Raw genomic sequence first — 26,208 nt, 5'->3', positions numbered from 1 at the left:
TGCAAAATAAATGACATTTAATGAGGAAATACTTTATTTTACTTTTCAAAGAGACCATACGTAGAAATATTTTTAAAAATCCCACCTTTATAAGAATACATTTGGACATAGAAAAGACAAATAACATTCGTTTACACAGCACCAAACCTTCTAATGCTAAAAGCAGATATTTCTGTAACTTCCATGAATGAGCATACCACCTTCAAATGAGATTTCTGATCATTTTGCTGAATAAATTAAAGTTTCCCGGTATGTTTAATACTGATTTCTCCACAGTTCCAAGCCTGGGATTGACCATTTAAAAACAGATAGTTTGCATTATGTTCAGGAAGACTATATTACATTTTTGCCACCATGTGTCATGTGTCTTGGTCTATACATGTAAGGGGATGACTTGACTGCATAATGAGATTGGGGGGGGGGGAAACACTGCTCAGAAAAAAATTATATCAGGAATCATTTCTGAATACTCATTTACATCTGTGTTCCTCAAATATGGCTGGGGGTTGAAGTCTATATATCTTAAAATTTGCCAAGTTTCAGAAACATTGTTTTATATTAGAAGCATGCAAAGTGAAAAGAACTTATCCCCTTGACAGTTACTTTTTTCTTTGTTTATAGGATGCTTTTTTTAAAAAAAATCTTGGATGAAATTACTTTTGGAAGATCTCCTCTCTGTAGTCTGAAGCTATAGAGGCAGCTATCTTATACTGCTGCATGAAAGATCAGACTAAATATGGCATTAACTACATTTATACATAATAAACTGTACAAGGAGGAATTGTTTTGGCAAGACTGGTAGCCACAATTCTCCCTTGTGCCCAGGTCAGTCTGTCCTACAGATGGATAGCAAGCATTTCTAAAACCAGAAGTAGCATGTATAATTTTATTTAGGTTATATTTGAGATTAAGCTATTATAATATCAGAACCTAACATTGTTCCTCTTAAAAGAAGAAAAGATAGATTGAAAGGAAGACCTTTATGGATTTTCACACTTTCATAGCACCTGTTTCACTTGAACTCCCAAACTTGCCTTGACCTGTTTGAAAGAAATACTTCAAAACAGCAGCTGAAAGAACTCTTTCCTGATATGCATCTTCCTCACTGGCAGCCACATTGCACGCACACGCACACACACACACACACACAGATTCAGAAAAATACAAAAAAGGGAGACTTGGAAAATTCTAAAACAACACAACATTCAAATTATTTATTGGATGTATAGGTAGTCCTTGACATATGACCACAATGGACTCTAGAATTTCAGTCATAAGTGACTGTGGTCATAAAGTAATGCACATGACCAGTAAATTTTGCGATTGTAAAGCAAATCATTGCAATCGTTAAGTGAATCATATAGTTGTTCAGGGAACCCTGCAGTTAAGCAAATCTATTCACTCACATGGCAACTTTTTGCCAGAAACCAGCAATAATCAGAAAAACAGCAAAAAAAAAAGGTCACACATTACAGTCATGTGACCAATAGAACACTGCAAGTGCTCCCCCAAAAATCAAGTGATTTTGAAGGAATGGTCATGTCAAGAATTACCTATAGGACAGAAGAAATGACAGCAATCTTAGGAGAAGATGAAGAAATGAGGACATCTGTTTCAAAATTTCCTTGGCTACTTCTTCATTTGGAAAGCAGTCCAGGAATCTCACAAGGCAGAGTTAAATCCATGAAATAACATTTGACAAAATAACATTCCACCCTCTTTGTTGTTTTCATAATGATAATGCAAAACATTTTAGTGCCGGGGAAAGGAAAAGCAATGCTGTCTTTTTCACTCAACAGCGTTCCATAATCTTTTTTTGGTTCATAGGACTTAACACTTCTCAATACAGTCTCCCATTCTGATTGGAAAGATATAAAATCAAAGCCACATAGTTGTGTGATGTAAACAGATTTTCCAATGTGATACGCTTAGATCCGAAGTCCAGGAAGAATCTCTCCACAGGATAAATGCAACTCCTCCTATAATATGACATCTCCTAAGAAAGTATTTTAATAAAATACTGATGCCTTTCATGAAGGGAAAAAACCCATCCAAAGTCTAACAGATCCTGAGAGTTTTGCAAAGTGGAAATAAATATAAGGGTTGGTTTGTTTCCCCCCAGTCCCAAAGTAGTTCTGGCTGATTACTTGGCAGCAACTTGAGATATCATCCATTCCAAACCAGCAGGAAGGCTGAGTGGAGAAAAAAAATGATTAATACTACGGTAGAAAAACCCAAAATTCACAATTCCTAGAAGAAAACTGATATTAACTTGGATCCTTTCAAGGGAGAAATCATTTTCTTCTTTTTATCAGAGAAAAGTCCAAGATCTCCCTCCAATGCTTACTAGATAGGAAGCATCAATTGACTTCTTTAAAGAATTGTATTGGAAGGCACATGACATACTGTTCCAGGTTCTAGCCTCCTTATTTAAAAAAAAAAAATTCTAGGTTTTGCTTGAATCTCCACATGCATTCTAAGAAAGATATCAGCTAAGAAAAAAATGTAGATAGTTTCAACTAGATTGGGGTCTCCAAACCTGGCAACTCTATGCTGGCTGGGGAATTCTGGGAGTTGAAGTCTACAAGTTTTAAAGTTCCACGTTTGGAGACTCCTGAATTAAATGCTCAGGATATTTTTAAAAAAAAGGTAAACTGAAGTAATGGACAGCATCTGAAAAGTTAATGTAGTAACTTTACTGTTTTGCTGCTGGTAAATGGGTGTTTTCTGACCAGCCCCACCTACCCCTAAGCAACAATTATACCCAAGATACAGGCTAAGGGTTCCAGATGTGTTCTTCACTTTCAAAAAGATATGTTTTTGCTTTTCTTAATTTCAAATATGAGTTGAGTCCAAAGGATAGAACCAGTGGTGGGATTCAATTAACTTAACAACCAGTTCTCTGCCCTAATGACCAACTGGGTGGGCGTGGCCAATTCAACATCACTCACGTTGACTGATGCTTTGCCTTAGCTGTTACAATGTGATAAGGGTTAACCGGAGAGGCAGTTTCTGTAAGTAGAGCAGTGAAGATTAGGCCTGAAACAACACCAGAATGTTTCCTTCCTGTCTTCCTTACAAGATTAGCCCTGTAAAATGGAAAAAACCAAAAGGAGATTTCTTCCAACAACCGGTTCTCCGAACTGCTTAGAAAGTTAACAACCAGTTCTCTTGAATAGGTGTGAACTGGTTGAATCCCAATTCTATCCCACTGGATAGAACCATATTATGCAGAAACAACCAGAAACCAGTCTTTCAAATAGTCTTTCATGATTAAGGCTATCCACAGTGAAAATGATTTTTTCAATTAATTCTAACTGATTGGCCAATCTTTATGATACTTTGTATGAGGAAACATACGTTTTTCTTTAGAGAAATTATACATGGATATATTAAACAAATATATCTTAAGGAAATACTTTCCTCTTTCCCACACCCCTCCCACATTCATACATTGCAGACAGCATTGGCAACCTTTAATGTTTCTAAGAACCATTATTAAAAATCTATCAATTCACATTAGATGAGTTATTAAGCACAATCATTTCCACCCATGACGTATTTCAACAATATAAAATAGCCTTAATCTGTTTAATAGTGTTCCAAGGTTTCAATCCAGGCTTGGCAAGGAGATAGGAAAGCTACATTATGCAATATTGAATTTATTGGCCAAAGCCAGAACTGTTTTGCTTTCTATGCCCAATATAACTATCTGCAAGTTATGTTCCTAGCCCATAGAAGGAATATTTTTTTTTTAATCAAGAGAAACTTGATGCCTTTTAAGATTGGCACTTCCATCTGCTCTTTGCTCATTTCACACAGTAACAGATTCTACAGCAAGGATGTTAAATAGATGGTTTGTGAATGCCACAAAAACCAATGGCACTGCACTGCTGTCCCACAACAAAGCCCATCAGGCAAGGAAGCAGCAAAGAATGAGGAGCTGCAGAGCTGCCCTGGTGGGATTTTGAAGGTTTTGAACCTTTACAGGTGCTGTGCTGGCATGTAATTGCCCTGCAGGTGTGCAGAGACTGTTGCTGCTGAAATCTCCATTTGTCAATGTTAGTTGACTTCAGGAATGTATGATATGATACGGGGGATAAAAATTGCAGCCACAGGGGTAAAATATTTTACTGTTATGGCAGACAGTATATTTTTGCTTTTATGTGTCATCAATAGCATCATTTGCATTTAATCTGTAAATTATTACTTATAAATAATAAATAATTTTACTATTATTGATGAAATTGACATAATTGATAGCTGTTTGCATTTAATATCTGTTGCATATTTGAATGCAAGGCATTGATCTGCAGCCTTAATGTCACCCCCCCATCTGAGTTTAAGACGCTCATTCTAGAGAAGGGTTGTGAAATTTAAGGCCCACGGGGTACTTAGATCTGGCCCACGGGGCCTCTCTGGAAATAGCAAAGGACTGGCACGTTGTGCCTCTGCCATCGAAATCAGAGCTTGGGAGGGTCACACCCAGCCCTCCGAGCTCTGTTTTTGCTGGCAGAGAGTTGCAGGAGGCTATTGTAGCCAAAAACAGAGCTTGGGAGCCTGATTTCTCTGGCAGAGGATTGCAAGAGACTGTCACAGCAGAAAATGGCACTCAGGAACCCATTTTCCCTGGCAGAGCGCTTGGGCCACTACAGACACTCCTACATGAGTTATGTTGAACTGGCCACACCCATCCTCCCCCCACACACCCCACTCCCCCACCAAGATCAAACACAACCCTGATGCGGCCCTCAGTGAAATCGAGTGTGACACCCTTCTTGTAGAGAGAGAAGACGTCAGCTGTTCCTAGGGTACAGGAGAATTCTGGTTTACTGACCCCTCTCCTGTGAGTGCACAGCAACCTTGAATATGCCATGGGTGGTCTCTGATGGAGCTCAGGGTGAGGAACTTAGAAATTTCAGAGGTAGACATGGAATTTTTTATATCTTGCTTGTTGGCAAATATCAACACAGCTGCATTACGCAGATCCTGGAGAAAGGAAAAGAGAATAGCGATAGCATTTAGACTTATATACCACTTTACAGTGCTTTTACTGCCCTCTCTAAACAGTTTACAGAGTCAGTATATTGCCCCCAACAATCTGGGTCCTCATTTTACCCACAGAAGGATGGAAGGCTGAGTCAACATTGAGCCAGTGAGAATCAAACTGCTGAACTTCTGGCAGCCAGCAGTCAGCAGAAGTAGCCTGCAGTACTGCATTCTAACCACTGCACTCCCATAGCACAATGGTTAGAATAGGTGTTTGCCTCCAGTTTCTATCATGATTCATTCAAAACGAGAGAAATAATATGTAAAACTATCACATAAAGATCAGAACAGAAGACAGCCACAAAAGTGTGCCTGTGGCTTAGCATGAGGTGTCAATCCAAAATGATTTGTTTATTTGTGGAAGCAATTTGTGGATCAATCTCAAAACCTGGATGTGTCATTGGGCCTGAGGATCCCAAGGAGGTATGGATCCTGTAAGTATAATTGCACTGCACTAACTTAGACTGCACACCTTGTCCTTTTGTACTTTATAACTAGTTTTAACTGATTTAATAATGGTAGGTTGTAATTCTTAGCTTTCTTTTAACCATATATGCCCCCCCAGCGTCATGTGCAAGTGATGGGAGGCCATATAAATTTAATATAAAAATAACAAAGAAAAGCATGATATGGAATCCAGCAACTGTGGTTTAATAAACCATTAATTATGGCCTACCACCATGACTACATTCACTCATAATTATTCTACAAACCATCATTGAAATAAAGCAATAGCAGTAGCAATAGCAGTTAGACTTATATACCGCTTCATAGGGCTTTCAGCCCTCTCTAAGCGGTTTACAGAGTCAGCATATTGCCCCCAACAACAATCCGGGTCCTCATTTTACCCACCTCGGAAGGATGGAAGGCTGAGTCAACCCTGAGCTGGTGAGATTTGAACAGCCGAACTGCAGAACTGCAGTCAGCTGAAGTAGGCTGCAGGGCTGCATTTAACCACTGCGCCACCTCGGCTCTATATAAACTGCTGTGAATTATGAATAATGTAGCTACAATTTAAAAGAAATTCTCAGTCATCCAGTTCATGGTTGTCGTGGGCCTGCAGACCAACCGACAAGCGTCTACTCAAATCTGCCAATGATCAGATGATCAGGACTGAGGGTCGGTTGCTGCAGCAGCAGGAAGGTGAAATTCTAGCGTTTAAAAGGTAATTGGTACAAGCAGCATTGTAACAGCAACTGTAAAAGATGCCCAGGAATATAAAATGTACAAAACAGGTGTGGAGTAATAACTGAAATCACGCACAACATACATTCTGCTTGTGGTAGCAGGCAAACTCACCTCGTGAGCTAATATCTTGTACAGTTCCTCTTTTGTCACTGTCAACCTCTCACGATCTGTGCTATCGATCACAAGGATGACAAACTGATCAGAGGGGGGAAAAACACATTTATAAACTTGATCAAGACTAAGTGAACAGAATTGGAGCAGCGGCTGGGTTCATACAACCCACTACAAGCACAATATATTGCAGAAAGTGTGATCTATAAACCATGTTTGTGATATAGCACATTGGGTGAGCTAAGCAATTTTATCTTACTCAATAAGATACTATTAAGCAAACCATTCCTGTGAGCCTAGTTTTCAAGTGCCAGTCTTTGTGTGCCCCAAACAGCATTGTTTAGGAGAAGCAGGCAATATCAGAAGGCATGGAGAAAGATCCTATCACACAGGAAAACTTCAAAAGAATGAAAAGTAAACATTTTTGATGGCTGTAGAAAACTATCTGTCTGATGGAAGGAAGTAGAAGACTAGCCAGGAGACAAAATGCAAGTAAAATTAAATAGGAGTATTTAGAACTAGAAATCTAACAGCAGCAGCCTCAATGCATGCCTCATTTGCTCACATCTAAGATTTAAGTTAGTATTATAGCTTAATATATTGGTCAGGAAGTTCAGAAGTTTGGGTGAGTGTTTCCTAAACCAGGTACATTATTTTGCACAAATACTAAGCTTGGCTTCATTCCAGGAACAACAGAGTTAAATAATCAAAATACATTCTTAACATCAGAACATAATTCATGGAAGCCAGAGAATAAAATAATTTCAGGGCCTGTCTGCAGAGGGAGGGACATGGAGCTCTCTAGACATCTTCCCCAGGGAGATTTTTAAAAAGAGATTCGAAAGGTAGGAATAAATTTCTACGTGGCAAATAGTGTACTGTCTGGAAAGCATATAGGAGAAGGAAAGAGAAGAAAATCACATTTCATATCTAAAAATGTCAAGAATTCAGTTTTGACATATGCAGAATGAGTCTCAACTTGCCTTTGTTGTACCAAACAGAAACCATAATACAATCAAGATTCACGGGTAATTCCCATCCCCCACAAAATGCATACCTAAGCAATAACTCTGCATGCGATCGCACAACATCAATATACAAGAGGAAGTAGAGTGACAGAAAACAGCTACTAGAGGAAACCCAACATAAGATCTAAGAGGTATCTGGAACATCCTTCCCACATCATTGCCCTCAAATTCAGTGGCAAATTTTACATTTTAGTTGTCTGGTTTTCACAGCTGAAAACAAACATGAGAACAGATACACAAAACCTCCTTTTATATCAAGGCAACTTGTGCCACCCAAATGGTGTTTGAAAACTAAAAAAATATTGTTAAAAAGCATGTCCACTAAACACAGAAACATTGGCTGGAAGTGGCTTGAACAGTATTTCTGAATACCATAATTTCATGCTAGCTTTCATCAAATAGTGCCTCTGAATCAGCATTTCTCAACTGCGGGATTGTTTGGATATATAGACTTCAACTCCCAGAATTCTTCAGCCAACAAGCTGGGGAAATCTACACATCTTAAAGTTAGCAAGACTGAAAAACCCTGTCTAAGCTGATGTCTTTTGAGACCTTTGATTCTGCCTCTGTTATCAATTTATAAGGGGGACTAGCATAACCACAAGCCTTTTGACATTTCAATATTGATTAATATTTTGGGTAAGCATCATACCCACATAAACTCAACCCAGAATTAATCACATCCTAGTATGAATTCAGATTTAACCTATAAAGTTTCTCCTCGCACGTATGTGCTAGTTGTTCTCGACTAGGGGGTGGTACTCATCTCCGTTTCAAAGCCGAAGAGCCAGTGCTGTCCAAAGACATCTCTATGGTCATGTGGCTGACATGACTAAACAGTGAAGGCGCACGGAATGCTGTTACCTTCCCATCAAAGTGGTCCCTATTTTTTTCTACTTGTATTTTTACATACTATCTGCTAGGTTGGCAGAAGCTGGGACAAGTAACGGGAGCTCACTTTGTTATGTGGCGCTAGGGATTGGAACCACCGAACTGCCGACCTTTCTGATCGACAAGCTCAGCGTCTTAGCCATTGAGCCACCGGGTCCCTATTTAACCAATATAAAGCATCAATCAAGAGTAGTATATTAATTATATGTATTTATGATCATTGGCATTTAAGTTTTTTTAAAAAAATACTCTGCCCTTGTGCAAAACTGTAATTTTGTTTGTTTAAACTTAGCATACGTAGTTTATGCTTATACAAATTTGTGATCCCAAGAATTATTGCCAAAATTTTACAACCTTATGTGCTGCTTATGAAGCTAAGTGTAAACAAGAGAAGAAACAAAGGATCTAGGATGGGCATTTCTGAAACCATATCCAGGTAACCCTCCACTTGTGATCATAACTGAGACGAGAATTTCCATTTCTAAGCAAGGCAGTTAAGTGAGTTGTGTCTGGGTTTCAACATTTTTTGCCACAATTGTTAAGCAAATCACTGCAGTTGTTAAAAGAATTTACAGTTGCAAATTAAGCTCCCCCCCCATTGACTTTCCTTATCAGAGTCCGCCTGGGAAGGTAGCAAACTGTGATCACATGATTCTAAAATGTGGCAACTGTCAATTCTGGTTGCCAAATGCCTAAATTTTGATCATGTGACCTTTGGATGTTGCAACAGTTGTAAGTGCAAAGACTGGTCATAAGTCTCTTTTTCAGTGCTGTTGTAACTTCAAACAGTTACTTAAATGAATGTTTGTAAGTCAAGGACTACCTGTATCTCGAACAAAGACTTTAAGCAATTATATCTGAACTGTATATATATAAAATGACATATCTTTTCTGGTACAGACTTTTGCCCCCTTCTATGAGTCGTGGCACGACAAAACCGCGGTCCACTAAAGCGCACCCGATTAAAGCGCGTCGCTGACGTCATCAGCAGCGCGACAACAATGACCGCAGAGAAAAAAGGGAGCTTTAAAAAGCGCTTTTAAAGCAAGCCAATTCACGTAAAGGTAAGGGTTAGGTTTAGGGTTAGGGTTAGGTTAAGGGTTAGGGTTAGGTTTAGGGTTATGTTAAGCATTAGGGTTAGGTTTAGGGTTAGGTTTAGGGTTAGGTTAAGGGTTAGGGTTAGGTTTGGGGGGGTTAGGTTTAGTTTTACGCGTTAATTTTAGCTTTACCACTCACAGCGTGCTTTTTTCATCGCACTGTGATGACGTCAGGTACGCGGTTTCGTCTAGTGCGCTTTAGACGACCGCGGTTTTGTGGTGGAACCCTATGAGTAAGTATAGCTCGTATCTGAATAGCATTAGAGCCTGAATATTTAGTGTATGGTGTCCCACTAACCAATGACCAAAGATAGCATTAGAGCCTGAATATTTAGTGTATGGTGTCCCACTAACCAATGACCAAAGAGCAAAAAGGCTTTAATAAATGTAGATTATGGAATAATTGTAACGTGAGAGTCAGAGATGGGTTGCTCCCGGTTTGGCCCGTAACAGCTGCGGGAGGCTCTGCCCACCCATCTGGATGCTTCTGCACATGTGCTGCAAATGTTGCATGCATGTACACACACATGCCCGAATCGATAGTAAAAAAATTGGCAACCCACCACTGGTGAGAGCTCAAGAGACACAACTCTGGATCATTATCCTCCCCCCTATTCTATATCTATTTTACTTCCTTAATTTATTTACTAATGTTTACCCAACTTACCTCTGTGTTGGAATAGTAGGTGTTCCAAGTAGACCGCAGATTTTCCTGACCACCGATGTCCCACATGAGGAAATGTGTCTTGTGCTGGATGATTTCTTCCACATTGCTACCAATTGTAGGCGACGTGTGCACAACTTCATTCATTAGGCTGATGGAAGACCAAAATCATAAGGTGCTTTGTTAGTGTCCCATCCTCCCCATACACTTTTATCTCAAAAAAAAAAAAAAGGCCAAAATATTTGAGACAGTTAAGCCTTCAAATTATTTATGTTCCATAGGATTTGGAAAAATTGAAAAAAATTACTAGAAAAAGCACACACAGGGACTAATATAATAATCTTGATTCTTGTTTTGGGGATAGTAAGAAACAGAACAGGGATGCTATAAATCTCTCATGTCCCTTGAACAACAGTTAAAATAGACATTCTCTGCTCTGTCCCTTTAAAAAGGTATAAGTAAAGGTTCCCTTTGCACATATGTGCTAGTCACTCCCGACTCTAGGGGGCGGTGCTCATCTCTGTTTCTAAGCCAAAGGGCCAGCGCTGTCTGAAGATGTCTCCGTGGTCATGACTAAAAGCCAAGGGCGCACAGAACTCTGTTACCTTCCCACCAAAGGTGGTTTCTATTTTTCTACATGCATTTTTACATGCTTTTGAACTGCTAGGTTGGCAGAAGTTGGGACAAGTAACACTCTGTTACGCGGTGCTAACGATTCAAACCACCAAACTGCTGCCCTTTCTGATTGAGAAGCTCAGCATCTTAGTCACTGAGCCACCACATCCCTATATCCGTCCCTTTAGAATACCCCAAATATGTAGCTTGTTCCCTATAACAGCCAGCCAGATTTTTAACCTAGATTTAGCATTTTTGTCCACCTATTGTCCTTCCCAAGGGTCTGAGATAGGGAGACATGGTTGTTTAAATTATTAATTTATTAATATTGAAAATTGAGATGTATCATATATAATACTAAATAATATTATGATTCTTCTTTGTTACACAGCCAAGCCATGTCAGATGTGGAAAAAACAGATCCACATGTAAAAGTTTAATGCAACTGATTTATTGCTAGAAGCCTACACCCAGGAATCTTCTCAGCTAACAGTCAGCATCTGGTTAGAGCTAGGTCAGGTTCAATAGTAATCAAGGGGAGCTGGACCTACCCCATTCATAGCTATGTAAGAACTCTAAACGGATTCCTTTTTTTTAAACCTCTCTCCCTGGCTCTGCCATTCCTTCTTCTACAGCCAGATGTTTAAACTAAATTTGGCATTTTTATCCATCTATCAGGTCCTAGCCAAATATTTGGGATGTTACTATTATTTTAAACAGAAAAAGGTAGGTCTTTTCTTTTTTTCTGGATTTTTACCTCCAAAAATGAGAAATGTGCCCATATGTGTTTCATACATGATTAATGGATATACCCTAAAGGCAAAATGTGTATAAAACAGTCAATATCACCCATCAAATACATTTGGAAATTGAATATATCCTAGACTACTGTATTACAAAGGAGCCACAATTTAGTTGTAACATGCAAAGTATGTTCTAATACAGTGTGTTTGAAACTTGGCAGCTTTAAAATGTGTGGACTTCAATTCTCAGAATCCCCCAAACCAGAATTTTAAAAGCACCTTTCCAGTTTATAAGTCCAACTACAGATTAAAGCACGGTAATCAGTCTTTTTGTGGCCAAAGTCACTCTTTTTTTTAACATGAGTTCTCCTGAGAACTTCAGGAAAGGGATATGCAGTAGTGACACAACGATATCACTAGAGACACAGAGGTGGATGTTTCTTAATTTTGGAGCTTCAGGTTTCATTTTTAATTGATTCGCTGTTAAGTTTGTTGCACTGTAATAATTTAGAGGTTTGCTACAACTTTCTGATGGCATGACTCTGGTAAGCTTGGGAACTGCAAAGGAAAAAAAAAGATTACAAAGGTATGCAACTCACAGGATATGTATGAGCTTGCCTACTCCTGGATTAAACTCTGTTGCAAAGGAAACAGACCAAGAGATTTATTTAAGCGGGACATTGGATACTGAAAAAGGAGAAAGACGAGGAGACACTCACAACTGGTAGAGGATGGTGGTTTTTCCAGCATTGTCCAATCCAATAATTATCACCTTATGCTCTAGAAGAAGACAAGGTTACAATATTTCAGAGTTAATGTGGTAAAATATAATTGCTACTTCTTAAATTCACCCATAAACTGAATTACTGTTGCAACAATGCAATTGAGGAAAAGACTGAAGGAAGGTTTGCTCAAGACTAACTGCCGAACACATGAGAAAAATAGCTTGAATCTCTTATTTCCATCCATACCTAAACAAATATGCATGCAACTCATGTACTTTCTGTCTCCCTAACCCTTTTCAAATCTTTTGGTTGGCCTGTAGATTTATTAGGAATTCCTGAGTAATGTAGATATAATGATTTGGCCTGGTCCATGCATTATGAACACAACTCAAGGCTTTCTATTATCAAACCATCAGTAATCCTACCAGTCTGAAATCAATTCAGTTGATTTAATTGCAGCTTAATATTTTTATCTCGCCTTTCATCTTACCCCCATGGGAGGAGTCTTCATTAACAAGTGTATCACACATCCCTGGCATAGGTGTCCTAGAACAGTGGTGGCTAACCTTTTTGTAGTTGCGTGCCAAAAGTGTTCGTGCGCACTTGCTACAGAGCGCACATATTATATTGCCAAAAGTATTTGCTCACCCATCCACATAATCAGAAGCAATTGTGAGTGAATACTTTTGGCAATATAGCGTACCCATAATGCAATGCGTGCATAAACCCTCATCCCCCTGCACATACACATGTGACCACACCATGCATCCCACCCGACGCATGCATGACCCCATGTAACCCCCACATGCACCCCATGCATGTGCGTGCATCTCTCGCATCCGCCCACTTCCCGCGCATGCGCAGCAGAGACACAAAAACCAGCTGGCTAGCGGGAGGCATGTGTGCATGTGCAGTAGAGCTGAGCTGGGGTGATGGCTTGCATGCCCACAGAAAGGGGTCTGCGTGCCACCTGTGATACATATGCCAAAGGGTCGCCATCACGGTCCTAGAAGAACAATTCTGTAGCTAGAGGCTCCAAACTCAAGTTGAGGCAATTAGGATTTTTAAAATCTGCAAATCTAGAATCGAATATCCATGTGACTAAGGTTTCCATATCTTATTTGGTACTACCTAGATCTAGGCAGGTGAAGGTTCAAAGACACTATGCTAGCTTTGTATAAAACACTGAGAAAATATCCTTGATAGTAACATATCCTTATTATCCCCTTTTTGTAATTTCTGAATACTTAATCCAGTGTTGAGTATTGTAGGGTTCTAAGGTAGAGATTTTCGTAAATGATTTTGTTAACAAATATTAATGACAACAATAATAATGAAATGATAAGAGATATAGGTGTGTGTGTGTGTGTGTGTACTGGTTTAACATAAGGAATTTGGATATAAATTGCAAACAGTGATTTGGGAAAAAAGGTTTAGAAATGTTGTTAATTAATTCTTATTTTGAATATGTTATAACGGTGTAATGTTATTGGATATATGAAAGTTGATAACAATAAATTAACTAAGTTTTATAATTAGTAAGTAGTAATTTAGTAACTTTTAGATTGTTATGTTAAATAAATAATCCATAATGGCAATAAGGTACACATATGTGTTGGTTTGAGGAGAAGAAAATGGATATAAACAGTAAAGGATCTTTTGTTAACCAATATTAATGATAACACCTAATAATGGAATGATAATGATAAGAGATACAGTTAATGATATATATATATGTAATACCATAAAAAAAGGAACTTGGACACAAATTGTGAACAGTGAACAGTGAAAAAGGGCTTAGAAACTTTGTCAACTTATCTTTATTTAGAATATGTTATAAAGGCTTAAGGTTATTGGATGATTTTTGTAATAATTAATGAAATGCCATCAGGTGGTTGTGTTTTTAACTATGGATTATTTTAGGCAAAAGGACACTAAAACAATTTCAGTCAAATGAGAACTATGCTATGTTGATAGTAAGAATGATTAAGAATCTTTGACATTTGATATGAATATAAGTAATGATTGTGGAAGAGATGCACGAAAGCTAATTGTAACCAATTGACACACTTTCTACAAGATGTATTGTAAGATGTTGTTGTTGTTGTTTGTTTAATAAAAATAAAAATAAAAAATTCTTATTAAAAAAAAGACACCAGGCTAGAAACTGGAGACTGGGAGTTCTAGTCCTGCCTTGGATTATAAAGCCAGCTGGGTGACCTTGAGCCAGTCACTCTTTTTTAAATCTAGAAAGAAATGGCAAACCACTTCCAGAAATCTAGTCAAGAAAACTACAGGAACTAGTCCAGGCAGGTGCCAGGAGTCATGACTGATTTGAAGGCATCAAAAAGAAAGAAAAGGGAATACTAAACAGTTTTGTTGACAGACTGGTGTTAGAGCAATATTTATATCATTTCCTTTTTCTTGATTGTCTAGTTTTTCCTCTTGGCCCCTTTAATTTTTGGACTATGCTTCCAGCTTATCCTAGCTGGCCTTTGTTGCAAGTACTGAGGCCTGACTACATCTGAGTTTGATGGCTTCACTTTAGAAGAGAATACATTTCTCTGAGGAACTCAGGAATGGGGTACACCAGGGGTACCAAACTGGTGGCCCTCAGGCCGGATGCATCACACCCAGGACACGCCCACCCCAGCTCCGCAAAGGGAAAAAAATTGCAATATGTCACATGACAGCTACATGACACACTGAGTTTGATACCCGTGGTGTCCATCCTCCTCTGTTTCATCCAACAAATATTGTTAGATAGATGATGCTGAAGTAATATGACTTCTTCAGGTGTGGCTTCATTACTGAGTAGGATTTTGAAGTGAGCTTTATATCAGGGTTCCAAATATCATGCAGAATTAAATCAGAGTCCAAGGCAAAACTATCCTTAAAAGTTCCAATTTAATAAGTCAGACATGTTAGTACATCTGTGGAATCCCAATTCTGGAAGTTACCTACGATTCCCACCCAGTTGAAAGTTCATGATCTTGTCCCCACACCCACAAATCCATCACATGGTCCAATCTTATTCCACGCTGGCATCTCTACCCCGCTGGTTCCGGTCAGGTGCCGAGGTGCAGTGACCAAGAATAACTTTTAGCTTCTAGAAAGGAATTTTTTGTTTTGAAAACAACACATTCTACCCTTTGCTATTCCCCCCCCCTTTAATGAAAAGGCATAATAAAGATGAAACTAGACAGAGAATGTGTGCCAGGCCAAAGATTCTTAAAGGAACCACTGCATGCCTGACACTTTACTAATCCTAATTTGATCTTTTCAATAAACAGAAATGATGAGACTATCCTGATATTGAGAAATGTCACTGGCCAAGTCCTATTTCGATTGTTTCTGATGTTGCACTTCATAATTTTAAGTCTATAAAAGATGCTTAAATTTTTGTATAAATATTGATTGGAAATGTTATACTCATATTGTATTATACAAGTGTTAAGAGTTCCTAAAATTTTATATTACAAAGCAGATAATTACTTCCTCCCTATTCTTGTCAGTGGTTTTCTTCTTACTGCTGATTCAAAGGTAGCAGAAAACGGCAAGTTGCAAAATCTACATTTTTAGATCCTGTTTTGAACATATTACCGTATTTCATGTGGATGGAGAAGACGCTGACAGTGAAGTTTTGCGGAGTAATTGCTTTCTGCTATTTTGGCTATTTTTGCTCAAAGTGTAATAAGTGTAGACCAAAAATAATGTTATATTGTATGCTATTGTTGTTTAAAATGGTATCTATGATTTGGGAAAGAGACAATTGTCAGAGAAGGAAAGTTAACCCCCTTATCATCTATAAGTGGTATTAGAAGAAAAAGATAATGTTACTCATATTCTTCTTTATCCCTGTTTGAAGAAACCCGTTAAGCCTCCAGCATATACTCCAGTGGATACGAACTCGTAGACGACCCCCACCCTGTCAAGGACCTTGGAATACTCATCTCTAATGTTCTAAGTGCCAGAGCCCACTGTAACAACATTGCCAAAAAAGGATTAAGAGTTGTTAACCTAATCCTGTGTAGCTTTTTCTGTGGTAACACTGTACTATTAACCAGTGCAAAACATTTGCTAGACCAATTCTCGAATACAGCTCATCTTCTGGAACCCGCACTGCATATCGGACATTAACACAAATGAGCAAGGCCAGACATATTTCACAAGGAGAGTCCTCTACTCCACTGCTTGCAACAGAATACCTTATGCCACCAGACTTGAAATTTTGGGCTTAGACAACTTAGAACTAGGCTGCCTTCGGCCTGACGTAAACGTAAGTACATAAAATTATCTACTACAATGTTCTACCTGCCAATGATTATTTCAGCTTCAACCACAACAATATACGAGCACACTATAGATACAAACTTAAGGTAAACCATATCAAACTCGATTGCAGAAAATACAACTTCAGCAACAGAGTGGTCAATGCCTGGAATTCATTATCTAACTCAGTGGTTTCTTCCCCAAACCCCCACAACTTTAACCTTAGACTGTCTACTGTTGACCTCACCCCTTTCCTACGAGTTCTGTAAGGGGCGGGCATAAGCACACCAACATGCCTACCATCCCTGTCCTACTGACTCCATTTCATGTATTCATAATCACACTTATACTTATATCTATTATCTTATACACGCTTGACAAAACAAATAAATAAAAATAAATAAAAAATAAAAATAAAATATTCCTACTAGGTTCTAGTAGGCCATACAGAAGATTTATTTCAAAAGACAGAGCGCAGGAGGAATGAGGAGCACTAAAGAATTTATACTTTATGAAACATCATTTGCAAAATTTCCGATACCACCACTGAGAATTAAAGACAAGCTGAAAAGTGCAACAAGCGTAGGACAATGCCTAGGACATTATATGAGAGGCATCCTAAGCAAAAAGGTGCGAAGATATTCCTGTTTGGACTTGCTTATAAAGACATTTGTAGAATTTGATCCACGAATGGTAATTGGATTAAGGAGGTTTTGTTATTGGGGAGACACAGGCTGATAGATGGAAGAATACAATTCAAAATTAGCTAAACCTAATTATTCTTATTTGTAATAGACATAGCTGAATAATAATTGATATTGATAGTAATGTATATAATGTGGAGTTGATATGATAAATAATAATTGGATATGAGAAGGGAAGGTTGGAAATATTTTTGGACCATATACAAAGGTTATTAATCACAATAATTATCACTATTAAAAAATAAAATAAAACTATATACAGTTAAATGTTAACTAATATGGGGAAAATGTTACGATATACGATATAATTACATAAAGAAGGGAGAATGATAATAAACTATATGCATGGAAGATGGAATTTTTGGTATTAAATATTATGGATGTTCAGCTAAAACAGGATATGAGGATTTGATGTTAATAGAGGATTTTACAAACAAGTAAATGAAATGCTAGCATGTGGTTATGGATTAAATCTTTGGCATAGTTAAGGATGAAGGATGTTTAAATAACCGTAGTCAACTAAAAGTGGAGGTATAATGATGTCAATATGGTAAACATTTGAGTTAAGATATTTGAATTAATATGAATTAATGGAAGAGATACACCAAAACATGTTGTAACCAGCTGATATACTTTTTTATAATATATACCTGTGTTTTTTTTCTTTTTTCTTCTTTTGCTTTTCCTTTTTTCCCCCCTTTTTTTCCCCTGCCTTGTTTTTTGTTCTTTTTGTCTTCTCTGTGTTTTGATTTTTTCTTTTCCCACTGGTGTGGGTATGTGTTGTTTAAGTAACAAAAAAAAAAAAAATTTTCATTAACAAAAAAAATTTCAACAATGGGTTCTCTGCCCGGTTGCTGGGTGGGTGTGTCCATGGTGGGTGTGGTCTAGTCACCTCCTGCACCACAGTAGGGGGCCCGTTTTCACCTTCCCCAGGCTCCGGAGTTATATGCACTTATACTTGTGATGAAAATTAGAAATCTCTTCTTTATGTACTTATATATTTTTTTCTTTTTTCCTCTTACTTTTTATTCTTTTTTTTTCATTCTTTCCTCTTTACCTAAGTTCAGGTTTTACTATTGTAATTAAAATTCTTAATGAAAATTATATTAATAAAAGCATTCAAGCAGGAATTACCAATGAAAGATTTCTGTTACAGGTGAAAAAGGCATCATTGCTAGGTATGCACTGGGAGACCCCAGGAATGCACAATGATTGCTGACAAATATCTAAAAGCCAGTGTGTGTGTGGGGGGGGGAGAAAGAGTGAGAGAGAGACAGACAGACATCAAACACTGTAGGGTCTAGGATAACTTAGAATGGCCATTTTGGCACAGCCAGCTCATCTCCGCCAACTCACACTGGAATGAGAGCCAGGTGGGTAAGCAGAGTGCACAGCAGTGGCAGCTGGAGGATTCCCATTTTCACACACACTACTGCCACCATTGCCCCCACTGTGCTGAGCTCCTGGCCCTTTAGAGTTTGGGCCATTTGGCAGTGTTGGCAGTGTTCAGCGAGTTCAGCAGTGGTGGCAGTGGGCAGGACAGGCGGTGGAGACCATGCATGTCTCATTTTCATACTCCTACCGCCATCATTGTTGTGGGCTGGCATTCAGGGATGGCTGCAGGGTTTGGGCTATGCAATAGCAGCAGTGGAAGCTCAGTACAGTGGTAGGGGATGTGAAAATGGGATGCATCCGTTCTTCGCTGCCTCCTTGCCACTTGCCCTGCCCACTGGCACTGCCACCGGATGGCTGAAGGCCACCACTGCTGTCAAATGACCCAAACTCCAAATGAACCAGAGTTCAGTGTAATGGCAGCAGCAGTGGCAGCGTGTGAAAATGTGAAGCTTCTGGCTGCTGCTGCTCTGTGCTTTGCCCACCCTTTCAATCTCACTCCATTGTAAACCTCAGGCTAATTTGCACCAGTGGTGGGTTCCTACCAGTTCAGACCAGTTTGGCTGAACCAGCAGAAGTTTGGAGCCTGGGTCACTGGAATCAGTAGTGACCTAGGCTGCCACAAACCCGAAACAGTTCTCCGGGTGGCGCCATAAGTGCCGCCATCTTGTTTTTTTCAGTTCTGTGGATGTGCAGAACAATTTTAATTGCACTGCACATGCGCGCACTGTGTGCATCAAGCATGCATGGCATGCATATGAGCAAACCAGCAGTAGTGCCTGCCAGAACCTACCCTTGATCTGCACTCTGCCCATCTGCTCTCTCGTCCACCGACCAGTTCTCCCTCTGGCTGCCCATGGTGAGTTGTCCCTGCAGCAAATTGACCATGTTGAGTTGTCCTGCAATGACTTGATGGCTTCTTTGCAGTGACAAGCTGGCGGCAGTGAGCTGGCTATGCCAAATTGGCCACTACGAGTTGTGCTCCTCCATTGTTGTTGTACAGACTGAAATGGCTATGCTCCCTGTGCTATCTGTTCCCATACTGATGCATGCCCTTTTAGCACAGACATCAGGAAGCTGAAACAAAAAGCACCTCAAAGCTACATAAAAACAAAATTCACAAACAAACATTATTATTATTATTTTTGCACTCCCTTTGACCTCAAGCCAATAGAACAAAGGAGAGAGAGCAGTTTGGAATGAAAAAAACCAAAACAAAACCCAAAGTTTGCCACAGATCATGAAACACTCTTCCGTTTCATTTCATGTTAAAGAAATGGGACTTTCCTTCTCTTACACTTCTCCCTAGAGAACTTTTGACCCAATACTTGACTTACAACCACAATTGTGACCAGTGCTACCATTGGTAAGCCAAGTGGTTATTAAGTGAATTGCACCCATTTTTGCAACCTTTATTGCCATGGTTGTTAAAAGAATCTCTGCATTTGTTAAGTGAATCATGTTAATCCAACTTCCCCTTCTGATTTTGTTTCTCAGGTGCTGACTGGGAAAGTTGCGATGGCAATCACAAGATCCCTGCACATTGCAACCACTGTGAATACCCCAGCTGCCAAGTGCCCGAATTTTGTTCATTTGATTGTGAGGAGGCTACGGCAGTCATAAGTGCGAGGACTAGTTGAAAGTTACTCTTTTTTTCAGAGCTACTGCAACTTGAAACAGTCATATAACAACTGGAGTAAATGTAGGTTTACTTGCACATAGAAGAAATCGAAAACCAAAAAGCTGAGAAGTGATTTAAACGCAGATTATAACCAGGACATATGAATGACGTTTTTCCTCTGAGACATAGTTGTTTAAATCCATGTAAAGGTTCAGAAAAACTGTTTCAAATTGCAAGCTGTACATTACAACCCCTCCTTTTCTATGGTAGTCTAAGAATTCCTTATATGGCAAAACAAGATAACAAGATTACCTTTTCAATTGGCAAGCAGCCCTATTTAAAAAAATAATCTGTTTCTTCTAAGAACAAGACTGGCAGCGACATTATATGAAACTTACTTGCTTTGCAGAGTAGGAAGGAAGCGCCCACTTAAACATAAAGAAACAACACAATGGCATAATTTGTTCTGTCTAAATACAGACAAATCCCAAGATACTCTCAAAAGAATACCGCTAGCAAGCATTGTTTCAAATTCCATACATGGACTCAAAAGAGTGTGTGTGCATGGATACACATCATTTTTGCCTTATTCTATATGAATGAAGTCTTGTAATTTATAATGCGTAATTTATGACAGAAAAATACAGCCTGAGGCTGATGAAAACTTTGGTGCAAATTATAATTTGTATCATGATACAAAAGGAGAAATGGTTAACTATCCAGCTGCATTTCAAATATTGCAGTTATATTAATTATATGTAATTTAAATTCAACATTAAATATAATCATGTTGGATTTTCATCCAGTTCTATCTTCTGCTTTCTGGGCTACAGCCCTCTGCCTAGAATAAGATAGAGACATTAATCTGTTAGAACCATGGTTCTTAAAATGTGGTCCAAGGACCTTGGAGTTCCTCCAGGACCATTTCAGGGGTCTGCAAAATCAAAATAATTTGCCCAATATTGAAAATATTTTCAAAAGTTTAAAACAATGTCACTCTTCTCATTATAGTTTTATTTGTTAAAAATATTTTTTCATGAAAATATTTAATATCTAATGGATTTAATACTGTTATTATTACAGCATTCAATAAATATTCGATGAATGCATCAATTTAAAATTTTAATCCAGTATATATTAATAAATATAATCAGTACAAACAAAAGCTCTTTTGGGATCTGCCATAATTTTTAAAAATGGGAAGGGATCCTACCTGTCAAATGGTTGTCCAGTATTTTTTTAAAAAACCTCTAGTGAGGAAGCGCCAACATACAATGTCCAAAAACAACTTCTGACTGCATACATATTATATTTTATGGCACAAGATAGACAACGTTAAGACTCAATGAATCTTCATTGTGAGTCCTGTTCAAAAGTAAAGATTTCTATCACTTTCCATTGGTGCCAGATTATCATCCCATGGTCGTCAGTAGCCATAACAGTCTGGAGTTCTGGGAATTAAAGCCTGTTGTTGTTAATTGCAAAATTGTGTCGACCCACTGCAATCCCATGGACAACGTTCCTCCAGGCCTTCTTGTCCTCTACCATCCTCTGGAGTTCATTTAAGCTCATGCCTGCTGCTTCTGTGACTCCATCCAGCCACCATTCTCTGTGGTCCCCTTCTTCTTTTCCCCTCAATCTTTCCCATGCTTCCCAAGAGCATTAGGCTCTTCTCCAATGAGTCCTTCCTTCTCATTAGGTGGCCAAAGTATTTGAGTTTCTTCTTCAGGATCTGGCCTTCTAAACAACTGTCAGGGTTGATCTCCTCTAGGACTGATCGGTTTGATCGCCTTGCAGTCCAAGGGACTTGCAGGAATCTTCTCCAGCACCATCATTCAAAGGCCTCAATTCTTTGGTGCTCAGACTTTCTTATGGTCCAACTTTCATAGCCATACATTGCAACTGGGGGAAAAGCTTACATACTGGGAAAGAGCCTCACTTGTGGAAACATAGCTTATTACCTGGAGCAACTTTCGATATAAGTAGCCATATTTTTAAATTAGTGAAAACATTCAAATTGAAATTGGACGATCGCTAATTTAAACAAACCATAATTAATGTTATTACAGTTTTGGTCCATTGTAAATGTAGAAATGAAGGCTTCCAAGGCTCTCTTCTAGGCCCAATAAGAAGAAAAACACACAAACTCAAAATTGATTTTGCTTGTTCCCATTTGTGTTCATTGGACTAAGCCTCATCTTAGCACATGTGAACATGCTGAAAAAACAATATGAACAACAAAACACACCTGCGTAGTACTTATCGTAGCTAATTTTTAAGAATGATCCTTTCTTTGTGGAAATCTGCCAAACGTTTGGCATTTTTATAGCATATGAACGTATTGGGAAATGCAAAGGTTTGGTGCTGTATTCCAGACTGATACGTAATGAGAAAACCTTGGAAATAATGAAGGAATGCCTATATTTTGCAGTGTTAAATATGCAAGCTCAGACACATCAGAATCCACAAGGGACGGTGTTTGGAATAGACTGCTTGTAGTTGAAACCTGTTTTTTCATACTGCATGCAGCAGTCAGAAGGGGCATTCAAGTGGACTCAGGTAGTCCTCGACTTACAACAATTCATTTAGTGGCCATTCAAAGTTACCACGGTGCTGAAAGGGACAATTTTTATGACAAGTTTTCACCCTTATGACTATGGTAGCATCCTCATGGTTACATGATTTACATTTGGATGCTTGACAACCGATTCACATTTGCGATGATTGCAGTATCCTATGGTCAGGGGATCCCCTTTTGCGACCTTCTGACAAGGAAAGTCAATGGGGAAACCAGATTCACTTAACAACTGTGTTACAACTGCAATGATTCACTTAACAAAATGTGGAAAGAAAAGTCGTAAAATGGAGCAAAATTCCCTGAGCAAATTTCTCACTTTGCAACATAAATTTTGGGCTCAATTGTGTGCATGCTACCTGTATCGTCTCTACATATGGCACTTCCATCAACTCCTCTCAGATCACTTCCCCTTTGGATTTCTGAAAATCTTTCTACCTTATAGGTCATAGCCAGTTGTCCATATGAAAGTTTTCTTCAACAGCCTCTGTGTGTGATAGAAAAACACACTGGCATAATATGTAGGTTTCCACAGGCAGTATCTGTTGGGCAATACTGAGCTTCAGGGTTTAGTGATCCTGCATCAATCAGAAATCGGTTCCGCTAAAGAAAAACCCAAGCAAGTCACCTGGCTGTAAAGACAGGTGTTCAGTCAACCCTTGCTCAATATGTTGCCTTTGAAGATGCACATTTGCAGGCGAAATGTCAGGACATCTGTAGCCTAGACCAGCAGTCCCCAACCTTTTGGCACCAGGGACCAGTTCTGTTGGATGGAGATTTTTCTGCGAACCAGAGGGGGCATGTTTTTGTGTATTGATTGCATCCCACAGATGGGGCTTTGCTTGTTGTGACATTTGGTGGCATGCCATGGATTGGTCCATGGACTGGGGGTTGGGGACCCCTAGCGTATACCATGGCCATTAAATTTGAACCACTACATTACCCAACATGCTAACATAATATTTTCCAATTCCTCCACTGGAGTAATATGCCTAGTCTGTTGTCCCGACTGTTGTAATATGTGACAAAACAATGAAACCTATTGGTGGATTCCTTGAACTTCATTTCCTTGCCAACCAAGCATCACTCCTGAATGGTAAATAAGAACCCATCACTCTCTGGGCTTCCTTCCTGCCTGCCTGCCTGCCTCCCCCTCCTCCTCTCTTCTCCTTTCTCTCCCTCCCAGTCTATAGCTACAGCTCTTATTGGGAACCCAGGCATGGGATGCCATGCCTAGAGTGCACAAATCTAAACAATGTGGTTCACATTGCAACATCAAAATATAGAAAACTCTAGATCTAGCCTGGCACCAAGTGATTTCCTGGATGTTTGCAGACCATCCCGTGCATTTTGGTATATTGAAATCATAGGGCATGGAGCAAAGGGTAGTCCAGCCGGGGCTTCATAATATACTGGCAACTTTCATTGCATTTACTTCTTGTCATGAATCAGTGCTGATGTTATGTACATGTCAAATGTACATATTGTATTCATGTGACTTTCTTCCTTTCTTGGAGGCAAAATTCCAAGATTCCAAGAAACTCCTAATATATATTTCAGCAATGTTTAGGAGTGTGAAACCAGAATATATAACATATGCTGAAAATCCTTTCTTGGTCTTGGAGTTTTGCCTCTAGAATGGAAGAAACTCATATGAATATAATATGTTCATTTGAACATGCAGAAATGTTTATAGCTTCAGCATTGGTTCTCAATCATGTGTATCTTCTGAACATGCAGGTCAAGGAGCAAAGGTTCGTCTAAAACTGGCAATAAACTAGAAGACTGAATATCCACAGGTCATTATAGTTCCAGGCTTTAAGGAATGTAAACCATCTTGCTTAGAAAAAAAAGGGGGGGAGGCCATGCCAACATATAAGAGTTAGAAAAAAAGATGGAAACTATTCTTGTAGCCAAACATTTGCCTAAGCTAATAAACCATGCCAAAGAAAGGCAGAAGTTTCCATGTAAACACCCCAAATACTCCCACCCACTCAAAAACTTTTGCTATTCCCAGACTCCCAGAGAACAATAAAAGGGACAAATTTGGACCAACGTATAGAAAACTTTGCTCTGACTAAATTGTTACTGTCTCAGATACCAATATATAGGAGAAACTGGAAACAAAAAGTTTTTCATAAGGATGTGAAAATTTATCTGCTAGCCGATTCCTTTAAATATAGCAGTTTAAACTTTCTGCTATTGCCTGCTTTAATTTCCTCTGCTTTTAACATTTTGTTCTCATCCATTGCTGCTTTACAACCTAACTCTTCCATCACTCTCCCACTCCAAGCACACAAGCACACACACACTTGTTCGTTTGTTCTCACATCCAAGCACATACCGCTTGCCACAAGAAGCCCTTCAACATCAGATCAGAAAGGGCCATGCCCTTTTGTCTTTATTAGGACTCCCTGAAATAACAAATAATGACAGTTCACTCATTTCACCAAGCAAGTGCACACAGAAGACATTTTCCAGACTGACTTTTTTACATCATCTTCAATGCCCTATATAAAATGCAAGGTCATTAAAATTAAAACACAAATATCATATTATGGATTCTGTAGTAAAAGAAGCATTATAATTCACAACTACTTTACCCCTTTCCAAAAGACTTTCATGAACAATCAATTATTTTCCTTCCCTCATTGTTTCAGTCCTCCTGAACGCACATCATCCCTGTCATTCTAAAGCACACATGCACTCAAATGTTACATGCTACGGGCTGAGTGCTGGCACAACAACTGCAAATTCTGGTTAGCTGCACAAAAGCTTTCTTCACCAGCTACTAGTTGATATGCTGAAAAGGTCATGGCTCCACACCCAAAATTTAACCCTAGAACATGGTACTAAAGTCCTTGGGGGAAAAAGGAAACTAAAAGAGAGAATGAAAAAGAAAATAGAAACAGAAAAATAGTAGGAAAAACAGGGAGTGAAATCACAAAAAGCAAAGAAAGCACAAATTCCAAGAATTCCAAATGGAACAGTAAAAGAAGAAAAGGGAATAGGAACAAGTAGTTAAGGAACACAAGAGTGAACAAAAAAGGAAAAGATGTAAAAAGAGAGGAAGGGAGAGAAAGAAAAATGAAAAAAATAAAATAAAAGAAGGTTGGAAATCAAATGGAAATGCTGCCGGGGCAAAGTGAGAGGAAGAAAAGGGAAAAACAGAATGAAAAAAGGAATCGCATATGAAAAGAAAGACAATACGTGAAATTTAAAAACGAGAAACAAAAGAGAGACAAGGATGCAGTGTGTGAAGGCATGGTCCGTGCAAAATAAGAAACAAAGTAAAACTGGGACTTAAAGAGAAAGAAAGAGAGGAGAGGAAAAAACTAGGGGAAGTTGGTGGACAACTTCGTAAAAGGTAAACACGATCTGATTGACATCCATACTTAGCATTCCGGGAATTGTGTCATAAAAAGGGAGGAAACGCGGGCGCGCCGCGCTCAAAGACATCTTACCGCGACTTCCAAAAATATTCAGGAGTTTAGCAAAAAACTGACCCATCCCGAGCTTCACAGCTTCAGAAG

General features: G+C 38.9%; 1 protein-coding gene across 1 annotated transcript; it reads right to left on the bottom strand.

Moving 5' to 3' along the window:
- Positions 1-26,208, bottom strand: LOC116520572 (ADP-ribosylation factor-like protein 5C). Its single transcript, XM_032234822.1, has 6 exons — positions 26,140-26,208; positions 12,106-12,166; positions 10,032-10,179; positions 6,349-6,432; positions 4,838-4,989; positions 1-2,192 (listed from the first exon to the last, which is right to left on the bottom strand). The coding sequence occupies exons 1-6, from the start codon at positions 26,183-26,185 to the stop codon at positions 2,144-2,146; spliced, it is 540 nt and encodes a 179-aa protein (XP_032090713.1). The 5' UTR covers positions 26,186-26,208; the 3' UTR covers positions 1-2,143.

This window comes from Thamnophis elegans, chromosome Z (assembly GCF_009769535.1).
Source record: "Thamnophis elegans isolate rThaEle1 chromosome Z, rThaEle1.pri, whole genome shotgun sequence".
NCBI classification, from domain to species: domain Eukaryota; kingdom Metazoa; phylum Chordata; class Lepidosauria; order Squamata; family Colubridae; genus Thamnophis; species Thamnophis elegans.
This window is presented reverse-complemented; position numbering and strand designations above follow the sequence as displayed.